Consider the following 26374-nt stretch of genomic DNA (forward strand, 5'->3'; position numbering starts at 1 on the left):
AACAAAGTACCATATTCCGTTAAATGTAGTAGTATTCATATTATAGCAGCATTGCATATTTGCAGTTTTCTATTTAACATTTTTAAGAGCTATATTAATCATATGTTTTGTCAATTTCTGTTTTTAACAGCTACATTATTGGCTATGTTTTATTTTCTTAAACATGTTATTAATTTTTGTTTTCCGTTAACTTCTACTACCAAATCTTTCAACTACAACATTTATTTCATTTAATAAATATATCTGACGCTTATTTCAAAACATCTATTGTATTTTATACACATTTAACAAATATATTTCATTACTTATAATATGATCAAACGAGACATCAAACAAATCGTAGTTTATTAATAAAATATTATTTGAAAAGTAATGCATGGATAATAGAATTTATATTCGTACGGCATTCATAGTACAAGCCAGTAAGAAAAGTAAACTTCTTAATAAGTAAATAAATTTAATCATAAATAACAATACAAAGAATACTACCAGATATGTCACGTACCAAGCGTAAAAGGTCTATCGTTTATTTATCTTACATTTATCGTTCTACGACTTTACCTATTTAACTTGTATACTCAAGAAATAGGTATTTGAAATACGCCATCTGGCATGAAAGGTTTTTTAAAGAATTTTTGTTAATACATTACATAGCTTTCAAACATTTTAAATGATTAGTATCAATGAAACAATAAAGCTCCTTTTTCTTTCATAAACAGAAATACCACTTTCCTTGCTTACGATATTTTTCATTTTCCTTTACTTCACTGAAGTTGCATTTCAATAATAATTGCAAACTTCAAGCACTGTATTTTTTTATATTTATTAGCATTGTCAATTTTCTTTTCATCATCAAATTATTTGTTCGACCTTAACTTTAAATATCACTTCTTTAACTCACACACGAAATAATTTAAATCTGAACAAACATGATCAACAAATTTTATTTCCATATCATTATAATATTGTAACGACAAACATTCTCTGCCTGATCGAGGTGGATCATACGCTAGAGGTGGGAAACCTTTTGAAATAGGAGGGAATTCTTCCCCATCAAGCCATCTCCAACTTCTCCCATTAGTAGAAGCACCAATCCACAAACTTGCATCATCTGTAAGAAGAGAATTATAATGTCTCTGCTATCTCGACTTTTAGATTTTAAATTGAGTATCAAGCAAGTAGTACATATGTGAATAAAATTATATCTAATACAAGTGAAATTAAAACAGTGGTGCTTTCCTTCGCAATGTGAAGTTATCTTGTAATCTAAGTTAAAGAAGAAACCTCTTTATCATGTTAGACAACTCTTAGGGAAGTCCTAGTCAATACAGAAGTATCCTAAGCTAAAATATCAATTCATAAATATAAACTCGTCATCTTTTATTAATAAATAACAACTTTACCAATTAAAATATCAATGTGATAATTACAATGTTATGTATATATATGGGCGTCAATGGGTGGAAGTGTTGGAATTTCCTGTTAAAGTTAAGTTTATTTAAATAATATATTAGTGTATTATATATGGATGTTTTTGAGTACAGTGTAAAGATACCTTTCATGCAGGAAATGGATATGACAATGATATACTTCTCTTCTGTCTTCAAACTAATTTGTTAACTTTTATTTAACGTTTCGTTTATATTATAGAGAAGTCATTTTCCACTAACATCAATTTGAAACAAATTATAGCTTTAATATTCATGGTATTATACAAATCACTATAAGCCCATACTACAACATGAATAACTAGTACTAATATATTAATGACAGTTATATTTTTCAAATTAGTGAGTCTAGGGATAAATTTTACTCATAAAACAAAACAGATTTTGCCAAAATGTTAGTACTGAAATGTTGCCTTTTGTTATTAAAAATAATTTTAATAACAGAACTATATATTTTACTAAAAATCGAAAGTACTATATTTATATATATATATATATATATATATATATATATATATATATATATATATATATATATATATATACTGTATGAGGTAAGTATGCAATCCATATCATAAATATATACTGTATTTAAAACGTTAAGTTTGACATTAAATATGAGTTGATTTACCTCGTATGCAACACATCACATTTCAATGACACTATATATTTTTTCAACATTGTGCATGCATCAACTAAGTTAACCAAATCATTCGTCAATATATAAAAAAGATATCAATTTCGGAAACTGTCATTTATTTCCTAAGAGATACTTACATCGAAGAAGATTATCCATAATGTATCTAAGCGTTCCCATATCTACAAATTTAGCTAGTTCGGAAGAAACAGAGGCAGAACTGCATTTCTTCATAGCAGTATCAAAATTCACTTTTTCATAATAAATATCATAGATCTTATTTCCATACTGAAGTCGCTGCGGCCTCTTTTCATACATTCGTCTACCAGTCTCAGAATCTATTAATGTGAAAAAACGGCAGTAGTTTATTTCTCAATATAATCAATAATGTAATGAAGGAGACTATGATAATGATCTATTTAATATACTGAACTAAATTAATAACTATGTTATACGAATGTAAAATTCAACTGTTGAGTAAACATGAGTGTGCGGAAAAGCGAGAGGAGCAGTTTTTAAACCTCAACTAGCATCGTCATTTTCAGTTACAGAAATACAATTGTACATCATATTTTAAGGCAGATTATCAATACAACTATTATGTAAAACATTTCTATTTATGAGTCAATTACAGTATTACCCTTTAATAAAATATGAAAGGTCATACGCAATTGATTAATTAAAGGTTTTAGTTTTGTAGACGCCCTATAGTTAACCCTTGTTCAACTATAACTACCGTTATCACAAGGGGGGACAAGTTCAATTTCACGACAGCAGTTAAGGCTTGAAACTAATTTCTTTTTAATAATTTATCGCGCTGGTGCAGCATTCTTGTTTAGTAATCGAAAGGTTATTCATTCAAATTCCCTTTGGTATCTTTGGTTAAATATTTCTAAAGTGTTTCTGTCTTGTAAGTTAATGTCGGAAGACCTTTGTTTTTCTTTCAAAATTTCTTTTCATTTTTCATCATATTTTTCCAGTGCAATATATCGTTTGGTAATATCAGGAAATTGTACATAAATTAATAAACAAGTAAACACTCAAGATTAAAAGTGTAACGGAAACAAGTATCTTCTATACCTTTGACAATATGCTTTATCTAATAGTCAAAATGAAAATGGAAGAACAAATAAGCAGTGCTCATGATTAATAGAGTATCATGTACACTAATGCAAGTAAATGTATGTATGTTCTTTTAAAAATTAGTCAATTTTGAATATATTATTTTTCAGAGAAGTCTGATTTATATAAAAATATTACAGATGGTGTTAAAGGTCTTATTGCCTTATTTTATTAGTATTAATTGTTTTAAGAAAGAAAAACCTTTGTCAAATCCAGAAAATAATAGAGATTAAATTTCCACATCAACTGAGGAAATTTGAGTTCTTATTAGTGAGGTAATATTATTTTTAATTTCCTTATAAATTCGCTAATAATTATTAAAATATATGTGAATTTTATTCTACAATCGTGTTTTACAACTTACTTTTAATGTTTCGCACTTACCTTTAGATCTCATGCATATGTAATTTTGAGATATAACACATCGAATTCCAAAATAGACTCCTCTATTGTGGTCAAGTCTGTCAAGGTTTAAACAGTTATGATCGTTTATCTTGTCAAAGTCTGCCCAAGGAGGAAACTCCTCTCCCTCATTAAATGCGATCGGAGGACTATTGGGATCACTCTGCCACCTCCATTCGTTATCAAATTTAGCATCCAACCACACGTGATACATTTCTGGAATGTGTAATTTGTTTTCAATATAGAAGGCAATTACTATCTTTACATACATATTTTTAATATGATATTTTAATAAAGACGTATCTGTTATTCTCTGTCAAAAGTTGCCAAAAGAAGGTTAATTACTTAACTCATACTTCGTACTTGTACCAATCTTAATAAATAAGTCACTCCATAGTTGAAGGGTTAGCATTGTCACTTTAGAAATGGAGACCCAGTTCGTTTCACGGTGGAAGTAAAAAATGGTTCAGACTTCAGATGACACTTTCAACGTTAGGCGCACGTTTTGTATAGCCTTGTATGAAAACCAGGAAGTAAATCTCAAACTAATCAATACATAATACAAAATGCAATTCAAGTTAGTAGTCATAAATTTAACTTTAAATATAAATATTACTTTATAGATTTTACTTCAATTGAAGAGCTAATATGTAATACATATTGGGTTACAAAGTTAAAGTATATTTGTTGTTTAGCAATACTTGCAGAAGACGTTTAATTAATAGCATATATGCAATTAAGTTACTATGATATGCTTTGTTATGTTATAATACCAAGATGAATGTTTGATATTAGAATTTATTAATATCAGTAGCACTGCGTTTGGACTTTGAATAATTTCATATGATATAATGCATAAAATATTGAGATGAGTGACGAAGGTATCTGTTACAGTAACGTATGATCTTATTGAGTATTAAAAATAAAGTAAGAAAAATATATTATTCCCTGTTAGAAGGAGCTAGGCCAGAAGCCATTTCATAACGTGATACGTTGATTCAAACACCTTTTGATCGACTGGTAATAACTTTGTGAAATATCTAATATGGCTTATAATTTTTAGGTACAACAGAGTTGTTTTCGGCTTATCATATTATCATATAACCACACATTTTCAAATGTTAGTAAAAAGGGCATAAATCTATATAGCAATGAATATCTCAGATATGTGGTCAGTTCGGTAGTTTTCATCTATGATCTCAACTGTATCAAATGTTTTTTTTTTTTTTTTTTCACTCTCGAATACTTGAATGCGATTTCAACTGTGTAACAATAAGCGTAATCTAGGATACGGATTTTGGCAAGATGGGCACTAGATTTTTGCTAGAAGGGTTGATTTTTTAAAAATGAACATAGAAAATTAGAAATAAAAAAGTAATGTAGTAAGCAGTTAAAAAAAGAGTGGAAATCGAAAGAATACATAATTGAGGAAGTGGAAAAGAGACACAATTGCTCCGTAGAAGAATGATTACTTCCAAAGTTAGGTATCGCTAGTTCGATCCCATGTCATGTGAGATTGTGGTGGACAACATCAAGTCCGCGGATTTTGTTGAGAATTCTCCCACCCCTCCCACTTTCTCATTCCACCAATTCTTCCACAGTCATTCGCTATAAGTAATCATTCTTCTCCTCTGATTTCAGGACATAATTCTGAGACGTAAACTGAAACATTTCATTTCATTTCTATTTTTTAAAGTATATCCGGCGTAAGACGCTAAAGAATGAGTTATTAGAAAATGGATGACTTTTTAAAAAAATCAAGGTACTGAAAATCTTATTTTAAAACTTTAATAGGCAAGCAATACTCTTAGGAAGCCTGCGAACGATAATGAAATTATTGTAGAGCAAACTAAATATAATCTTGAATATCTAAAGGTGTTACATACAAAATAATTGTGTGATCAGTACTGTCGTTCTGAATACAGCGGTACATAACAACAACGAAAGTAATTATCATCATAAATTACTGTGGAAAACAGCGCAGTATGCCAGTAATCTGACGAGAAAGCAGTAGAAATTTTAGTCAGAAGCAAAACGGTGGCTTCAAGTCATCCACGAGATACGGAGGCAGCTTAAAATTTGACATTGGTAACTCACCTCAGCTGACATCGGCGTCACAGTCTCTGTAAATGTTTACAAGATCCGAAGGAGAGAGTTTCCCTTGTAAATGTCCAATTCAACACTGTTTCTTTATACCAAGTCATACTAAAGATTAGATATAATATTGTCGGATATTCCATAAACCATGACATATCTCAGGGAAATATTAAGTCGTCTAAAAATATTGAGCATTTGGAGATCAAAATTGAGAATACGTTTATTGTTATTGAAATTACTATTATGAAACTACATATTCACCCTTTTGTTCTATTATTTTACCATTTTTCCAGTAACACTATAATCCAGTAGCCATTGAACTTCTGCGATTTCTAGTCAATAATAATAATAATAATAATAATAATAATAATAATAATAATAATAATAATAATAATAATAATAATAATAATAATAATAAGACGCGTGATTTTCAAAGGCCTCTTTTGAAACTAAAATAACACCATTCACGAAATTCTGCAGAGATCAAAACAAATAATATTTCTGACGGTATCAGGTATAAGCTATACGGTGGATGCATTAAACCATCCTAGCTAAATTCTCATAATTTGCGTGGGTCGTTCAATATGTGTGTGTCATCAGCGTGATATACAACACCTTTTCTGTTGACTACTTCCAATTGTTTCTTCTGCATTGCTAGATACATTCGCGCTAATTATTGACAGTATAAGTCAGAGTCTATCATTCTGCCGGGTAACAGCATCTTCTGATGCACCATACCATTTCAATTCTACTAAAAGTTGTTAGGTTATCCCCTTTCATTGCTCATGATCAACCGCTTCAGAGATGGCTCGAGTTCGTTACGTTTCAGTAGAAAATTCACAAGATCGAGTAAAAGTCTTTGAGTCAAGAATATGTGGTACCCAAACGTTGAGAACGTTGATCTTCTTTTAGTAGCCAGCTTTCACCAAATGGTGTAAAACTTTTTGGAGATGGGTGTTTAGGTTCTTGACAATGTCATGACTGCTTACATTCCAGTCTTGCTTAACTTCTGCCAGAATCTCATCATCTTTTGCTGTGATTCGCTGCCGGAGGATTTTGGACATCCAAATTTTCAGAATTAATCCAACTGAACTGTCTTTTCAGAGTTGCTTTAGAAACGTAGCTTACTCATAAACAGCAGAAATGTCTTCACGCGCCTGCTCAGCAACAGCATTTACATCTTTATCGAAATGAAATTGTATTCGCACCTCTAGTAGCTTCAATTGTCAACTGTCCAATAAAGTTAGACCTAACTCGCTGCGACTCATATGCCCTGATATTTGAGACACTAACGACATCTCGTGCGCAAAAGGCAAAATACTCTCTAGACGATCTGATAGTTTGGCATTATTTCTCAAATAACTCTTTAGCACAAGCCAGCATTGTCTACATCGAAGTCTCATGTTCTTTCTTCCTAATTAATAAAGTAATTGTGTTAAGTTGGAGGTTATACAAACAAATCTTCCTAATTCTTTCATAATTTCGGATTCTAGAAATATGTTAATTTTCCGTGTGAAGCTCGTTCTCATACAGAAGTGTTACCTCTTCTGTCTGTGTAGACACTCTGTCTTTCTCAAGAAATAAGAACAAATAGTAATCATTGTATGTGCGTACTTCAGTCATACCGACATATATTTGTGCAGTTAATCATCGAGTTATATTCGAGTCTCAAGACTGGCAGTTTCATTTTGGCAGGGTCGAGCTTGGTAGTTTTCATTATAGGAGTCTATACCTAGCTCTCTACCTTACGTTTACTGGCAAAGATCTATTAAATTGCTACACAGGAATAAGTCTCGTATAATATCTATTAATTTCATTCACTTAATTAATTTCTCATGTATACGCTTTACTATAAATTAGTATAAGTTTATACCACTATTAACTTATGAGCTACGTAAGTTTAATGTTTCAAATCAACTTTTCATTTATAATAATCTTCCTCATCTTAAAAAAAAAAAAAAAAAAAAAATTGATCTCACCAGATTTGAGCTCTGCTAATGTATTCAATAACCACTGTAAAGTCTCGTTGTGTTCTTTATTATCCATCCCAACAAATGATAAAAGCTGTGCATTGTTCTCGGTGCATATTCTTCTTGCCTCTTCCCATGTTGTTTCTCCCTCCATGAACATGTATATGTTTGATCCATAAGAAAGTTCTTCTGCCACGCTGCCCAAGATCTTACTCGAGCTAGTTATACCTATTAGTAAGTGAAATTTATGATAAATTAGGAATCCGTAATCTACTTAAACTGAACTAGTAACTAGTGATTTTAAAACTGTAAGTTTTAATTGAGCTGTCTGAAGCCAGACCGAACTAAATACATTTTTGTACTGAGGAAATTTTGCCCTTATGAAAGTCTGAAACTAGAGTGCACTATCTACATTTTTGCCGATTGATTTAAGCATGAAATTATTTGCGTTTCGCGTGTTCCAAATCGAACCTCGTGCTACAACACACTAAGTATAGCAATTGACACAACAGCAACATGAAGCTCATTTCGCAAGGCCAGCAGTTCGTACCAAGTAGCCATTGTTTGTGTAAGAACAAATTTCCCACAGCACGTAAATAAAAATTAGTTCAATCTGTCTTTAGACAACTCAATTATCTAATCACTGTTTAGCAACAAAAAAAATCAGTGTCTAGGTGAGTGATTTGATGGAGTAAATTCTAGAGCAAGAATGCTGTCCGCAATAAGCAAATACTTTTTTGTTACACTGAATGGAAGAAACGTATCAGTTTTCTTAACAGACTTAAGACGTCATTAATATAGCAGCCTAGTCCCAAAGTACTAAGTTAACAATGTTGGGAATGGTTTGCTGAATTATTAGGTCTACAAGTCTTAAATTGAACCCAACAACAACAAAAGATATTAGCTAGTCGCAGACAACTCTTCAGGCACGGGGGGCCGGGTCCCACGAAATTTTTATTGGCCCTCGCTAAATTTTTTAAGGTAGGATTGCAAATGAACTATTATAATATGGTTAAATCGCCCCCCCCTAACTTCTATCGGGCGCCCCCTACATTTTTGGGCTGGCTACGGACCTGCACCTCTTTTCGTAGCACTCAATCCATCCGTAGTAACACAAGTTGGGCTATAAATCAATCTAATCTTTTGTTGTAATATATATAACTTTCGTACATATAATCATTTTAACTACTTTATCTAAGTTTATTTTGCAGTATAAATCGCAGATGACAACACTCTTAGGCACAATTAAAACAACAGTTGATAGCAATGACAGGCAAATTAGATCTAAACACCTCAATACCACAATAGCAGAGTCTTCGGTACGATCGCGGATACTGATAGGTATTTGATTGAATAGTCTTAATTGCGAGTGTTTTGGATCTACAAAAAACAGCACATTGGGCAAACGGTGCAGCAGATAAAGAAACTATTAACAGATATTTAGAAAGCCACTTCCAACTGTTAGATTCGAAAGGAAAAGAATATTTGCTTCTGACAGTGTTAAACACAACAATCAGAACAGATCGACCGAAACAGCTCAACAAATTTACTACTATTGCAGAATGCATCGGACAATTATCTCGTAAACTGACAGGCAAATGATTACCAGAACTCAAAGTTCCAGGTTCAACAACACATCGTAAGATGAAAAACAACTTAAACACGAGGTCATTTCGAACATCTTTCTTCAGGGAAGTTATTGATGATGATATGCAGACACATAGCAAGACATGTGCTTTATTGCTAGAATAGTTCCCACCTTCTCTTCGAAATCATGCCCTTTTTGAAGATGTGCGTTGTTTACCCAAAAGTCCTGCCTCCAATATTATTTTTTGGACGAAAAAAAATCATATTTCACACTTAAGTTGGAACATAATACCTGTACACTACTTATGTCTTATGCATGTGTTGGTGAGCGAATTATGTATTTTGAATGGCCTGTTAACGGAATAAATTATCTAGAAATGTTTCGAGATTTGTTAATACCCAAACTACCTGAAAACGAAGTTATGGATCAAATGAGTTTGCTGAATGGATTACACATTACTGTTCGTAAATTACTGAATGGCAGCTTCTTTGAAACATGGATTGGCCATCGGTCCCCAACATTACCATGGTCTCTACGAAATCCCGACTTGACCATAGTGGACGACAAGATGTGGAATACACAAAAATAAAAGTCACTGGAAATCTGTTTCAAACAATAAAAAAAAGTAAGAGAATCTGTGACAATTGTCTTTGCAACTATATCACCAGAAGAGTTAAATAAAATTTCATAAAGGGTCTGGACACCTATCCTACATCAGAGACAACAATAAATTCCATACAGACTCATTGCATCACTAGGTGGTAAGTGAGTACTACCTAAAGGTACGGCATCTTATAGTCAACTCTTTATTTATTTATTTATTGAAATGTATTATACTCTTGCTTTAAAAATCCTAGCCATCCACCTCCTTTGAAAAGCCCTGTTATCTTGTCCTCAGCTAGAATTAAATGAAACAAATGTGAGTTTTCTTTGCCAAATTGAGATTTTTATTTAAAGCCAAAATTTTTGAATTTTCTCCTTACGGTTGCCAGAATATGATCTTTTTAAACAAGGAAGAAAAAGCGTTTTTGAATAAAACTAAAGCCTGTGACAAACATCTTGGCATTTCAGCTAAACGAATAAAATGCAAGCTCTGGAGCGACGTTGCCAAGTGGTAAACGGGTGTGGCTATGGCTAAGCAGACAAACTACAGCGCGATCAGGTGACAAAGATAGACGTGGATGTGTACAAAATAAACGTGGCAATAATGCTGGCCTCTCATTTGCTATCAGCATTTAAAGGAAACTTGGAGCGCCGCCTTCAAATACCAAGATGTTTGTCACGACGTTTACATATTAGTATCTCATATTATTTTAGGATAAATTAAATTTACATTGTAAAAAAGATGCAACATTATTCATAATATTACTCAATTATTATTCATACAATCTAAGGGTTTTGTTGAGAGTCTTCCCTACGCTCTCTCTCACTCTTGAATTTTAGCGAACAACTTTAGAATTCGCTAATAGAACTTTAGCTACTATACTAAAGTTCTACTGTATTCGCTAGTAGAACTTTAGCAACAAAAAATGTAATTGGTAATATCAAAAATTTAGAAAGTAAGCAAACAATCTGTACAAAATGCTATTAAATGAATTAACAAGATCTTTTTTTATAAAAGAAAAAGTTGGGAGTCTAGTTTATGGCCTCAGTATTTAGACATTCAAATTTCCCACACTATATGAGAAGCCTCGAAAACAAATGTTACTTCATATAACAGCATTAAGTGGTTTGCTTTCTAAAAATTGTCGTACCTTTATACAAGTAATCTACAAACAGTAAGACAAAGTAGTGTGGATCATAGTGAGTATTTTTAATATTTTGAGGCCATCTCAGACTGAAGTGCAGTTGACTTCACTACCATAATCCTGCTATCCAATTATTTTAAATTTTAATTATTAAAATATAGGAAAAAACTATTATAGCTAATACCTAATTGTTCTATACATTATGAAAAAAATCAATAATCTATTAATCCCGATTTTATTATTGTTATTATAGAATTGTTATTATATTATTGTAGAATGATATTAAGTTTTTTGTCTATTTGGAAATTTGTCCAGAAATTTGTAATAATCTTACATGTACTAATATAACGTACTGTATGTGGAAGAAATAGTAAAAGTTGATGTTGAAAATTTATTTAGTAAAATTCTTTTTTTTTTTTTTCTTTTAATAAATGATTTGTAGACCTAGTTTTCCTAATCCAAGATTCCATAACCCGAATTCTTAAATCACAACATCACACGTGTGAATTATGTTAAATGGTTATGATAAAGCTAAATAACTCAACATTTATTTTCATATAAAAATCTCAAATCAGATATCCAAAATGGAAAGAACTAGTAGTAAGATCTGGTAAGGCATATTGTTCCGAATATCATGAGAAATCTTAAGTAGAGTCCAAACTTACATTTGTACACACACACAGACAACATGCTACTCTAGATTACATTAAAAACATCAAAATTGTAATTTAGTTAATCACTTATTTTATGGATATAACTAATTAGAACATTACCGATTTTCAACCGATAAGTGTAGACTCCATAATGGTACAATCTCTTGCATTTGAGTATGCTACGTTTCTTTAAAACTACCACAGGACGATGTGTCAATAAATATCCAGGAATCCAGGAGCTTTCAAAAATAAAAATGGAATCTACAATCTTACTGGAGGTATCGCAATATGCTCTTTAGTATAAAGGAGGCGGGTGATTATTGAAAGTGAATTATAGTAATGAAAAAATGGGTAGAATAAGAATGTGAAAAGAATCGAGAAAACCCACGGACACGATATTATTCACCACAAAATCCCATGAGATGAGAACGAACACGGACCCCTGGCTCCAAAGGTGAACACCCTATCACTAAGCCATTTTACCAAATTCCTTTCAAAGATGGTTCATAAAGTATAAAAATAATATTGTTGGGCTTGTGTGTGTCCGCTTGACGATTTCAAGACTTTGTTCGACAGTTTGATCTATTACACATTGATCAAGTTTTTCATGGACAATAGCGATGGATTAGATGGTCTTGAAGAGAGATTAATATGATAAGTTGTGTCCATGAGGAACAGTGGATTAAAAATTTTAAACACAACATTGTTAGAAATTGATTTCTAAATTCTTTAATGTCCAATGTCAAACTTAACTTATTGATATTGCTTATGGTAAACGAACTTAAAATAGGGGCGAATGCAGGACGGACTTCTTGGGGGGACGGTGGGTTGTAATACTGCTACTTAGAGCTACTTTTAAGAGCTCCAAATTTTGGGATGGGTTTTATTTATATATAAAATAAGGAAGTTTCATCTTCTAGGGGGCAATCGCCCCGATCTCCCCCCACTGGATCTGCCCCTGACTTAAACCAAACTGATAATAATCAGTCTTTTCTTTGTGAATTGGTAATGAGGAAATTGGCAGTATGTTAGCATTAGTAATGTTTTCTTAATCTTACTAACTTGAGATAGTTTGAGCTTAGTGCAAGTTTTCACAAAGGTAGGGCCTTAGTATAGATGGATTAAGGAAAAAAATAATCATGATCAATCTATTAAAATAAAATAGGTAAAGAATATGCGCAAATTATCTTATGTTTATTGATTCAGTTTGTCTTTGAACAAACTTTCAATGGCAGTTCGTTGAATATAACTGTAGTATTCTGCATATTAACAGTCCGCAAAATATATATTGTAAAGATATGCAAAAGGTGTTACTATCTATTAGCAATTTATCTCTTTTTACATTTGTCGTCAATTGTTTACTGAAAATTAGTTTCATTAATTGTGATGTTAAAATTATCACATCAACTTCATTAATACAAAGTAATCCTATAAATTAATAATTAGCTACGCTACACTAGCTTCTACAGACAAACGTATCCGTAACTCTCTGCTAATTGAGGACCATAAGTACAATTGTAAAGACCTTTAACTAACTATAACATCAAAATTTTAAAATCGTGAACCACAAGATGGAACAATAGAATGAAATTTTGGTTTAAGTTTAGGTAAATATAATATTTCGATATCGAAACATGAATACCTTCCTGACAAGCAAATTCTACTTGCAAATCACAATCTTCATCCAAAAATTTAAATTTGCTGTGGTTATCCATTATGAGACACTCTTTTCCCTCTCTGGGTATCTCGTATATCCACGGAGGGAATTCATTAACATCGTCTGGTGTTTTGGGGATCTCTTTCAATGTGGTCATCCACCAGAATGTCCCGTTATCATAAACTCCACCAATCCACATTCTGTGAAACTGTATAAAGGTAAAACCAGATTTCATTGATAAAATGCATATTAACTTCTCCGGTATATAGAAAGTAATATGAATAGCTTAATAGAAAACACAAATATTAACAGTAAGCAAGTCCTGAGAATTTTGGGAGCGATGACAATTCTCAATATGGAACACTATAGTCTTTTTTCCGTTAATTATGTTATTCTGAAATTAAAACATTAAGACCAGGAAAATATGAAAGCTATTGCTTAAGTCATGTCTAGAATATAATTTAATCTGCAAATATAGTATCATATATAATAATCAACATTCACCTTTACTTCGCACACTTCAATACAGTATTACAATTTTCAATAATGTACTACAAGGATCGTTTCTACAACCCGTTTATTTTTCTAAACACGCACTTATCAAACATTGTGCATATTTACCTCCATTATAACATCTTAGATCTATATAGGAGTCCTTTAAATATGTAACTTGGCATGACTATTCTTGCAAAGGGACTCAAAATAGTCACGTAATGAATTAAAATATAAAGATCTTTCAGAAAGAATTTAATACCCTTTTATTAAATTCTTCATTTGAAGATCCTTGTGAAAATATAAATATCCATTTTTGACTAACTGTATTACTAGATTAAAAGCACAACAATGCACCATATACTTTGAAAGCGATAATACCTCAAGATGGCACTAAGAATATATTTTTTTTTTTTTGACTCCGTTCATTCAATAATTAATATTCAGCAATAGAATTTTATCTATTGATCATACTACAACTAGCATTTCTCCGATATGAAGCTGCTGCGTTGTCAACTGCAAAATCTCTGTTATTCATACACGTATATAAATCTATTTTTTCTTATTGCTATTTAGCGTATTGCTTTATCTCAAGCCTATTATCAATTATTAGTATTTACAATTAAATTCTATAAAGAAGTTATAATTGTCAGTGAAACTCATCTTTACAATAGCACCATAAAGATATATGACATGATACAGTAACGTACTAAATTTACGACATAAATGAAAAATATATAATTTCTTTTTTAACATTATAGTATATGTAATTTATAAGACAACATCTACATATATCTATATTCTGAAATATATATATGGGATATAGATACTGAGCTGCGGTAGCACAATGATAGAACGCTCAACTCTGGACTTAGCTCACGCTAAGTTGGCTTTATTGTGGACAAGCACGATGCGTATGGATTTTCTCGGAATTTTCCCATTTCTTCCCGCTTTACTTCTCCCTTAGCCTTGGAACATAGCTGTGAGACGTTAAACTAATAAAAATACATATATACATTGATGCATTCATACATTGTATTCATACATACATACATAAATTATGTTCAGTCATTCGTTCATACATACAAAAATACATTACATTACATCAATTCATGAATTCAAGTTATATTTTGTGTAAAATCTGAATGTAAAAATATTTCTCTGTAACAATAAGACTACATACATAGACTTACCTGTATGTTATAAACTATCAGAATTCAAGCCAGAAATATAACTAATATCTTTTCTGATATGCACTAGACTTAATAAAAGTTGGCAAATTGATATACACTATTATTTTCACTATGTTAACCGTAAATCGTTATAATATGATAAAATGTGAGTAAAAATAACTTATCTGGTCTACTTTTATACATAAGCCGATGAAGGAATGTTCCAATTTCGAAAGTGTCCACTATTGCTAAACTATCATGAAAATTCGTACAAACTGTTACTGCAGTGTGAAAATTTGTTGCGAAGCGGTATAATATATATTTGATATTTCCCATGATTGCAACTTCTCTGTCGTTTCCAAGATCAGTTGGTCCTGGTGGCTCCTTTGACACTGAAATAAAATATACTGTTCCTTAATATGAAATGAGAGTGTTCAGTAAGACAAAACTTTCTCCAAGGCAAATTTTGAGTATTTCAATTTAAATAATGCAACGCACTATATAAATGTAACATATTGTAAAATATAACTATGTAAACGAATTGCAAAATGTAACGTAATATTTTCGAGACATTTCGTTTTATTTAAAGTAGAGCATAATTTAAAATTATTTTTTACATTATTCTAAATACTACAATTTTTCACTTAAATACTTCCTAGTAGTTAATAAATTCCATGACAGAACATATAGAATTTTCATGAAGAACCTATCTAGAATCTGCGGAAAACAAAAATCTACTCGGAAATTTGATCTCAGCAATGGAACAGAACACAATTGTAATTAAGTCTCAAGTTGATTAAAACATTGAGTCATTTTTATTCGTCTTTTCTAATTATTAAGAAAACATTTTAGACTACTCGAAAATGGCCTCATTTGAAGATCTAACAGGACAAAATTCATTTTAATAATTCTCTAAGTTGAATAAATATTACAAGCCATACAATATTTTTTTTACTCATAGAAGAGTATTACAGTTCTCGACATATACGATTCGTGAAACATATGCAGTATACCGGATCTCATGAGTTTCCACCAGTTGGCGATGCCCTGTCGCGTGAGTATTCAGTCTTTCAGGTAGTAGAAAATAGGTTTTACTCTTTAACCTTTACTAGAAGTTTCCGTATTTTCCTGGAATTGTCAAGTATAAGGTATGTAATACAGCAATCAGCTAAAAGTATATACAATTTTGGAGAATAAAAGAATATAAATTGCTTTAAATTTTTAAAATATAATTGAATTCGTGACTAGAAAATTATATCCGTTTTTTTTAAAATTTTACATAGACATAGTTCTGAAGTGTAGCAAATGGCACGAATTCCGTGCTGGGTACGTAACTTCAAGTACTTTCTTGTGCTAACAATATTTGCTACTACTAGCTAGTATGCAGGTGTTAACCCTTAACTTTCAAACCTAGATTGCTTTTTAATCACCCGAGACTCAGCGAGACGGTGACGATGAGATGGATGATAATAATGATGAAATTACGAAAGTGGGGGAAAATGGGAAAACTTTAGAAAATCCACGCACACGGTGTTTCTTTACATAAAGCACAGAGAACTGTGATTGAATTAGGAACTTCATGCGCAATAGGTAAGCAATATACAAGTGAGCCACCATGGCCCTAACTTCAGTCAACGACGGTGTTTATCAGATTCAGCCCTCAGAATATTTTATGTTCTTGTCACTATTGTGTATTGCACTACAATAATCAAAATTAGGGTTTCTAAACCCATATTTCAGTACAATAAACTTCCAAACTATGTTATGCATGAACATCGGAAGTCTTGTAAAATGCCTAAGTCCGTATGTCTGTCTGTATCGTCTATCGATAGGTATAAGATTAAAAACGGTATCGTGAATAGTTTTTCTGGAATCGATTCAGCGTCCCAAGAATATGTTCCACTTAATCTTCCACTTATCATTGTCCTTTCTTATTGATTATCTTATTGACATACAATTATTTAAAAATTGTAAATGAGTGGAAATGACCAGGGAAATGAACAGAATCAGATAGTCGCAATAATGGCGCTACATAAAATAAAGTACAGATCCATCAAGAGTACTTCTATTCAGGATACGATGTCATTCCCTTCAACAGATTTTAAATAAAATTGCAAGGGTATATTCAAGATTTTATTTATTTATTTATTTTAACATATGCTGCATACTCTAAAAGCAATCAAAAATATAGCTCGGTTGAGGTACGAATTAATATTATTCGATGAAGGTATTTTCTATGGCTTACTGCGGTCCCATATGGGCCAATTTTAGGAGACCACATCAAAAGAAATTCCAAAATGTATAATTTTTCTCCACATAAATAAGGTCCATCCTATTTTATCCATGAAACCACAACGAATTTGTAATTTAGGTTAAATAAAATTTCTAAGCATTACACATGAAATCACCAGAGGAACTCACTATCCAAGGAACTACTAGAAAGGGAAGAAGGGTGAGACTTGTGGTTATCATGGCATACACTCTAAAAATGATATAGCTGGAACAACCAGAAGTATTATTGAATGCAACAATATGGCACCAGCAATACTCATAGCTGGGAGGAGAGTTGATTTGAGTTGATTTTGAGTTTAACGTCCCGTTCAGCAGCGAGGCTATATGAGACTTGGACCTTCTGATTAACGTGGAATCCGAACCACATGAGCTCCCGCCGGGAATCGAACCCGGGTCTCCTGCGCCAAAGGCGCGTACGCTAACCGCTTAGCCACGCAGGAGCTCTAGAGCTGGGAGGAGAGTATTATATAGTTAAAAATATAGCTGGATCAACAAAATGTATTACTGTATCAGTCAGTTTTATGATCGTAATAACTATGTCAATTATGGTACCTGTTGACATAGTTAGTACTACTATAAAACTGATTGAGACAACAGTACGTTTTGTTGATCCAGCTATATTTTTAACTATATAATACTGTCCTCTCAGCTATGAGTATTGCTGGAGCCATATTGTTGCATTCAATCATACTTCTGGTTGTTCCAGCTATATCGTTTTTAGAGTGTATGCATTGTGTGAACTGTGAAATATTTCACATTTATAATATTCACGGACACAGCAGGAATCAATCCAGGGAACCAGCACTACCAAATACAGTATATACGGGTGCAATAGAAATCTATGAAGTTACACACATTTGCACAGTATCACATTTAGTAATGACAATTCTTCTTTCCCTTGGCTTTTCATAATTTTGAACTTTCGTTTTCGTGTTATTTTAACGAGTCGTTTTCATACCCGAAAACTGGTAAGAGTGAACTCGTTTTTGATGGAATTAAAAATTTAATGATTCGTTTCCTTTGCAAAATTAAGTCAGCTATTGTTTGGATCTGAATTATTTTAACCTCTTGTTTCAATAGGGTATCGTATTGATCGATGACGTGCAATTTTTCCAGCAACACCATAAGTACACAACTTATGTAATTTTTGGTTAAAAAATTGTAACACGTAGTTTTCACAGGGCTATTTTTTAGAGTAGCTTAACACCATTCAGGGAGTTCTACAGAGTCCGAAGCAAATGACACTCATACGATGTCAGACAAGGGCTATATGGTGAATGCATTTAAACCTCTCAGCCAAGTTCTCTCAATTTCTAAGTCATTAAATATGAATACAGTATAACGTTTAGTGTGTAGTTCTTTTCTATTGACTAGATTCTGCCGTTGTTTTGAATTGCCAGGTTAATTCATGTTAATTTTCGACAGCACGACCTGAGTCTATCGTTATACCGGTGGAAGCAGATCATAATGCATGATGCCTGTCCAATCGCACAGCATAATCTTCCTAGAGGCTAGTGTGAACTTTGACAGAGACTATGGAGCTTCTCCTTGCATTGATCACGTCTTGTACGGAGTGCTCCGGGTACCATGCACACATTATTGTCGTAGGTTTTTTCATCATCCGATTCAGAAATGGCTCGAGTTCGTTTCGTTTCAGTAGACTTAGAGATAGAAATTCTATCGAGTAAATGTTGTTAAGTCAAATAAGTACTTCCCAAACGTGGCACCCAAACGTCTAACTTCTTTTTGTAGCCAATTTTCTTCAAATGGTTTTACATTGTTTGGCTATAGAAGTGTATGTCCTTGGCGATATCATGACTGTTAAACGCTCTACTTCGAATATTGCCAAAACCTCATCAAATTCCACTGTGAGGAGCACTTTGGACATAAACATATCCAGAACGAAAGCGGTAAAACCATCTTTTGGAGTTGCTTTTGATCACGTATCTTACCCTTAAACAGCACAAATTTCTTCAAGAGTCTCCACAACATTTGTGTTTTACCTAATCAAGATTGTAAAATGAAGCACAGCTTTGTGAAAAGTTTACTAATTTTCAGGGCGCAATAGGTCTGATACTTCTGATCATAGGTATTGCGCCACTTTTTGAACATCTATTTGCTTCAATTATCAGCCATCAGATGATACCGCTTGAACCGCTGTGACTCTTGTACCCTGCGATATGAGACACTAACACCATCTCGTGTGCAAAAGACAATAATTTTTGGACAACCTGGTAGTATTACATGTTATTAGAGTCTTACAAATAATGTCAAAAATATGTTTAAAATGATACATGCAGAATTTAGTGTAAAAAGATAAAAATTTTACTAATGCATATTTAAGCATTTTGGAAAATCATTTCTCTTATTTTCGTTTATTTGGAATGTGTAGGTGTAATTATGAATTATCACTACTTCACTCAACTAAGTACTTTCAACAGCTAGTTGTGATGTGGTTTTAATTCACACTGCATTTGTACTGTGTACTGTTTCGAACACATTTAATATAATTTATGATAATAATGTAAAATCATCCATTTATGAATGAGCTTTTGCTTTGTTTTGTACGACAACATTCTACGTTGGGTAAAAATAAATTAATTAAAAGAATTAAGTTTGTATTAAGTTAATGTATTAAGTTGTAATTTCTTCTCTCATGCATTGCTCCATTTTGACTGGTATAAGAGGTGTGTTCAAAATGGGACCGAACTTTTCAAATAGTGGGCTATCTTGCGCAGGTGACGACATATCTTGGTGAAAGGTTGCTTTTTATTGGGTTAGAATCTATGCGTTTGTTGTGGAGTAACAACAGATTGAATGCCGTCATGCGTAAGCTGCTAGTCGGATTAGTGAAAAAGTAACAATGAAATAACAAAGTAAGTTCGTCCTTGTGCTTAAACAAGGAAAGAAGAGGGAAGAAGGCAGAATGAAGGGAGAGAAGACACAGAAGAAGAAGAAGAAGAAAAGAAAACATGGTTCGGGATAGAGAGCATAGGAGATAAAAACGGAAGTCTTAAAGAACTTATTGAAAAAAGGAGAAGTAAGAACATACAGAAGAGGAAGTAGAAGAATGTTAGGTGCATTGAAAAGGGGGAAAAAGGAAGGTAACAAAGATTCAACTAAGTGATGAAGGGGTTGCATGTAAAATTAAATGCAAAAATGTGCTATGAGTTATATAGGAGAAACAGGAAAAAGATTAGAAGAAAGGATTAAACAGCACAAGGACGACGTTAGATTGAAGAGGGATAGTAATGCTGTGTATAAACATGTGAAGAAGACAGGACATGAAATATACTGGGAAGGCGTAGAGGGGCTGAAAGGGAGAGAAGAAGCATTGTAAGGAAATGGAAAGAGGCAAAATGGATACAAAAGAAGAAAGCGAGGAACTTATGAACTGGAATAGTGAATTAAATATATATTATGTATGGAGGAAGATATTAGATAAAGGAGAGAAGGAAGAAAAGGTAAAAACAGGTGTATTGAATAGCAGATAGCCAATTAAAAGTTTATGTTTCTCAAAAGTGAAAGTTACCACACGTGTGCCAATTAAAAGTTTAGCTCTCAAGTGAAAGTTGGATCATTAAAAGTTGCATTTGTAATTAATTAAAAATTATTAAAAATGAAAGGAGGAATCTGATTGTTTCATAGATAGTGAGTGAGAGGTGTGGCTGAAGACGTTAAAGTGTAGAACCTTGCCATTAAATCCTGAATGAAAAACTTGGAAATTATCTGGCAACACATCGCACTGTCGTTGTGTACTACTGACTCTATTCTCCGGACTTGGCCCTTGCAGGTCTACTTTCATTTCCCAAACATAAAACCTTTGAAAGGAACTAGTACTAAGTCCGCAGAAGAAATTCAGGAAAATGTGGTGATAGTATTGCACACCATCGAAAAAGAAAGTAATTTTCAGCAGGCGTTCCAAAATAGGAAGAAACAATGCCAACTGTGTATTAACAATAAAAGGGAGTACTTTGAAGGAGACAATGGTTGAAAATTTGTATAATGAGCATCTGAGAAACAATAGCAATTTTTTTAACACACCTCAGATGAGATATAATATTTTATTGTATTTTATTTTCATTTGAAGAGTGTACTGACAGCGTTATATTTTAATTTGGTTACATAGAATTTAACATCATTACCCACTACTTTTAGAATTAAAAATATTTGTTAGATTTGTATTCTTTATGTATGTAAATTGTAAAATATTGTCCCACATACCAATGAAGTAAAGTATTTCATTGGTGTTAATGATTTCATGAATTTGTCTCAAAAAATAATGTTTCATTTGTAAATACTTACTATCTTTCTCACAAACAAAATGACGTGGTAGGTCGCACTTTAGCTCTACAAATAATGGATTTCTATGGTTTTCCCTATCCAAACAAAGACAATTTCTGCCTTTCTCGTGATCTTTATACAACCACTTAACAAGTTTCCCTCCTTTAGCCATGGTCGCTACATCTGAGATTGCTTGCCTTGATGGCATCCACATCCATTGGTCATCTACAAAACGACCACCAATCCATACATCTTCAAATTCTGTAAATAAGAAGTACAAGTCCTCTAGTTAGGTGATTTTGAACACTACGAAGTCTCAATAACATATTCCGTATATAGAATTTTCAACATAAAATATAAACGTCTTAAACTAAAAGTCCGAATGATCTCGAGGTTTTAATTTTTATTAAAATTTAAAATCCTGAGAATACACAGGTATCCTGAGATATTCTGTAAATTTTGTTTAAAACTCGAATCTGTATGCTTGGTTATCTTGTACAAATGGTTATAGTCATACATGCAAGATAGCATACAATTCTACTTCCTTGAAGCTTAAGTGCGATTTTCATTTCAGTTAAATTGGCATTAACAATCCTTTGACGATGAACTTTTTTTTTTTTTTACCAACATGAGTAAAATAATTATTAAGTTAAGGGGTTCAGTTTTGTGTTGCAATGTATTATATATATAAGACCAAATCCTTTCTTTTTTGTTTCTTTTTATTTTCATTTAAAGAGTGTACAAATCTTACCCTAATAGCATGTTGGTTTGCAGCAAGTCTTTCACCATATTGGATTTTAACTTGCTAGACTTTCCGTGCACTGTACACCTGCTGCAGGATTTTTGAAAGAGTTACCCGCAAATATCGTAATTTGATTTTCACTTGCTAGGTTTTACTTGCTTCGGAGGCTTCCTGCAACTTTGTAGCAAGTGTGCCAGTTCTAGTTTCTACCAACAGGTGGCACAAAAGTCTAATCTTAGAAATCTTCCCGCCAGGCCGCCATTTGTAGTAGGTGCGAAGTGTGTGAAGCATTAAAACAAGTGGGTAATTAAGATAATTACGTAAGTATCCAGTATGTAGAGATAATTTATATTTTGAACGTGTATTGTTTGACAAAGTTGTTGAGAAAAATATACTGTGTGTATGTTCGTATACAGTAAAGTGCTTGCTGCAGGCTTGCTATGCTAACTTCCACATACTTGCAGTAGACTTGCAATACAAGTATATACCTGCAGAATACTTACTACATTCACTTGCTGAAGACCTGCTGTAGACTTGCAATGCAAGTATATACTTGCACAACACTTACTACAAACTTGTTGGGACTTGCAGTGCAAGTGGTATCCTTGCAGAGACTTGCTTTCAACCTACACAAACTTGCTGCCAACTTGTTGTTCACTTCTAGTGCAAGTGATATGCTTGCAAAGACTTGCGTCAAACCTGCACTAACTTGCTGTGCACTTGCCGTGCAATTTGAAACTTCCAGTAGGCTTGCTGTGCAAGCAAGCCCTTTGCAGAAACTTGCTTTGCAAACTTACCATACAGTTGCACTGCAGGCGTGCTGCAAGTTCGAAGAGCGTCAACTAGAAAGTTTGCATTAAACTTGCATCAAACTTGCAGGCTTGCATCACAAGTCTGCTGCAAGTTTGCCAGACTTGAAATGCAAATCTGCTGCAAGTTTGTTACAAGTCATTTTTGCTATCTGGGTAATATTATCGACAATAATCGACAAAAACAACAAATCGACAATATATATGTATTTTTTACATAAATAGCCTAAAGTTTCATTAATGCTATGGTACCTCATTTATACAGTTATATGGATAACTTACTGAATTGTTATCGAGTAGACCACAAAAACCGGCCTGCCTGCATATTTGCAATGAAACTCATTGTTATTTGCAGATTCCGGATCAGTACTTGCCGTGAAATCATATAGAGACCAGTGTGCGACTGCTGTTTGGAATATGTATTCCCTTCAGTAGAAAAAAGCAATAGTTAAGGCGTTTATATTCGCCGGTTCCATTAAGGTGACGCAGGAAACTTACAAATTTCCTAGTGCAAATGTTCCTGAAAAGGTTTGCTGAAAAAGTGGCGAACAATGCGATTTTTTTTAAAAATTATTTAATGCAGAAAGGTATTATCATGTTAATCAATAACAGTGTGTTCGATGTTGGAGAAACATTCCGAGGAAAAATTTAGCAAATAGAGAAGAAGGATATATTTAGGCAAAGTATGAAATCTAGGATGAGTTGCTGACTGAATTTTATGGCCCTATTTGGTTTCTACCTTCTTTTGAGAAGAATCTAAATTCTTTTTAGTTCTCTTTGAAAATATCTTCTTTTTTTAATTTGGCGGTGGCATTCCCCTTTCCCCGTGTCATCGTTTCTAACGTGTTCATCTGGAAGACGAAACGAAATTAATCTTTTTTATCTACAGGATTCTTTACCTAGAAGTCTCGGTAAATATGCTGCCACCGCCAAAAGAAAACTTATGTAAATACTTCCGTTTTATTTAATTTAATTGGTACTTTGATATCCATGGAATGATATTGGAATGTTATTACCTGATCATACTTGACTGTGTTATTACTATATAACAAAATAGTTTACATGTTTTAATAAACATGGGTAAGCTATTATTATACGCAGAAAGACTATCATTTATAAACTAAAGAAAATTTAATTATAAAAGGTTTTTTTTTTTTTTTTTTTTTGCCCTCGGTGAAGAAAAGAAAATGTACGAACACTGTTCAGTAGCTGTTTTCCAAGCGAAAGATGTTAATATTTACTGTTGATAAATGTCGTTTAATGACTAAAATGTATGTACTAAATTGAACAAATGATCTGGATGAGTATACCATGTCTTGCATCCGCCAAACGATCAGCAATGAACTCCGCTTCACCATCTGAGTCTACTTGAGCTAAAATACTGTTGTTTGCTATACAAATGGAGTAAGCTTCCAGCCAGCCTACTCGTTCGTGGTGAAAGAAGTAACCTTGTGTATCTCTTAAATAGAATTCAGGACGAATATAGCTCCATCTATTTGCTGGAATATTAAAAGAATACGTTAGTTGCTATTAGTAATATATAACACAATTTGTGAAGTGCTTATACTCATATCTTTTACAATAGTATTGATCTAAATAACAAATGTGTACGTCTAAAAGAGGCCATTTCACAGTAACGTTTTTTTTTTTTACCTAGAGATATAGAGTTCTCTTTGAGCTTGATAAATAAGAAAACTTACTTACTTTTTAACAAATAATGAGCTAAGATCTTTCTGTACCGACCGATGGTTTACGTTCGAGTAACAACATTAATCATCTTATTGGTTACTTTTATATAACATATTGCTCCGTGAACGTTCCAGCAGAGTTTGAATTGTTTTAATATTTCTAAGATTATTATCTTAAAAGTGTTCAAAAATATTGATTAATGTCTGAGCAGATGTATTTATATGATCAATTGACGTACATTAAATCATAAAAGAGATCAAGAGGTCATATTTTAATAATCAGAAATGTTTCTTAACATTAGAAACACTGCTAATTTAAGCGAACAAATTCTATTTCATATTTGAGCGTTAAATCAAACACTGTATTACTACTAATATTATTACCCTTTTAAACACAAACTGGTATTTAAAGTTCACACAAATATTATTTTAGTTTCTACTCTGTCGATATTTTTGTAATGTAATTTTAAATATTTTTTTAGTTCAAGTTTTGTTTCGTGTAGATTTATGTAATACATATAACAGATAATTGTTGATTATTATATTGTATATCAATATACTTATTTATGTTTCAATATATTTATGTGCATATCCATGTACTTACGATCATGACATAAAACATGTGTGACAGCTATGACAAAGAATGTACCACTAATGAAATTTATCATTTCCTTCAAGGAAATGAAATTTACGAAACGAGGTAAAATTCATATTTGTTTCTCAAGTGAGAATTAATATACTTCATCATATTTTTTGTTTTCAGAGAACACTTCTTTTTATCAAAGAATACAATGGATAAATGTTTATAAACGTACCATAGTTTACAAAGTCTTCTACCTTATCGTTTGTTTAACTTCCACGTGATTGCTTCTTTACCTCAAGATATTGTGTGATTTTTATTTTAATGATATGAAGTATCATTGTTCAAATTTTATATGAAGCAATTATTGAAAATCAAACACATAGATTTTGAATATGAGAGACAGAAACACAAAGAAAGAGTCTTTCTAAGTTGCATCATATACGAGTGCTTACTTCAGTTACGTGTGATCGTAGGTTTCAATCCTACTGGAATACAACGCTTCCGATACAAATCCAAATAATGGTTTATCCTATTTTAGAGATCCCGTCCTACATAACTTCCATGTTATATAAAAACATAAAATCACAAATTTATGTTTAATATTCTTAAGTCTACTAAAAATATTAATATTAGTAATATCTTCAGATGATGTGTTACCCAGAAACAAACTTTGCGGTCAAACGCAAAAACGCTGAAGCTAGCTCAGTATTGGAACGAAAGAACTTCATAACAAAGGACCCAGAGCATTACCCGAAATGCTTACTGTAGTTACATAAACATTACTCTTAAATTTCTGCATATGAATAAAGAATGAAGACTGATTTTGTTAATTTGTAGCTCTGAAAGTTTTAATACTTGAAAACAGATGTAAAAGTGTTCATTTCAAAGTTCTTAAGTTAACGGTCACTCAAGAAATGGTATTTGATATTAAGGATTAAATACAATAAATTGTATTGTACCAATAATTTTTAGAAAGTGTCAATTAATCAT

The 26374-nt window shown here is 32.4% G+C and overlaps 2 protein-coding genes across 2 annotated transcripts; both read right to left on the bottom strand.

Annotated features, from left to right (window-relative positions):
• Nucleotides 1-437: 437 nt before the first annotated feature.
• LOC145668226 (secretory phospholipase A2 receptor-like) lies at nucleotides 438-13551 on the bottom strand. The gene is made up of 5 exons (XM_081735880.1): nucleotides 13308-13551; nucleotides 7686-7904; nucleotides 3592-3825; nucleotides 2226-2423; nucleotides 438-1111 (listed from the first exon to the last, which is right to left on the bottom strand). Exons 1-5 carry the CDS (start codon nucleotides 13519-13521, stop codon nucleotides 885-887), a joined length of 1092 nt encoding a protein of 363 aa, XP_081592006.1. The 5' UTR covers nucleotides 13522-13551; the 3' UTR covers nucleotides 438-884.
• A 1555-nt stretch (nucleotides 13552-15106) lies between these two features.
• On the bottom strand, nucleotides 15107-25557 carry LOC145668227 (uncharacterized). The gene is made up of 4 exons (XM_081735881.1): nucleotides 25406-25557; nucleotides 24424-24612; nucleotides 21584-21823; nucleotides 15107-15378 (listed from the first exon to the last, which is right to left on the bottom strand). The coding sequence occupies exons 1-4, from the start codon at nucleotides 25467-25469 to the stop codon at nucleotides 15122-15124; spliced, it is 750 nt and encodes a 249-aa protein (XP_081592007.1). The 5' UTR covers nucleotides 25470-25557; the 3' UTR covers nucleotides 15107-15121.
• Nucleotides 25558-26374: the final 817 nt, after the last annotated feature.

This window comes from Thermobia domestica, chromosome 13 (genome assembly GCF_964235325.1).
Source record: "Thermobia domestica chromosome 13, izTheDome1.hap1.1, whole genome shotgun sequence".
Taxonomy (NCBI): Eukaryota; Metazoa; Arthropoda; class Insecta; order Zygentoma; family Lepismatidae; genus Thermobia; species Thermobia domestica.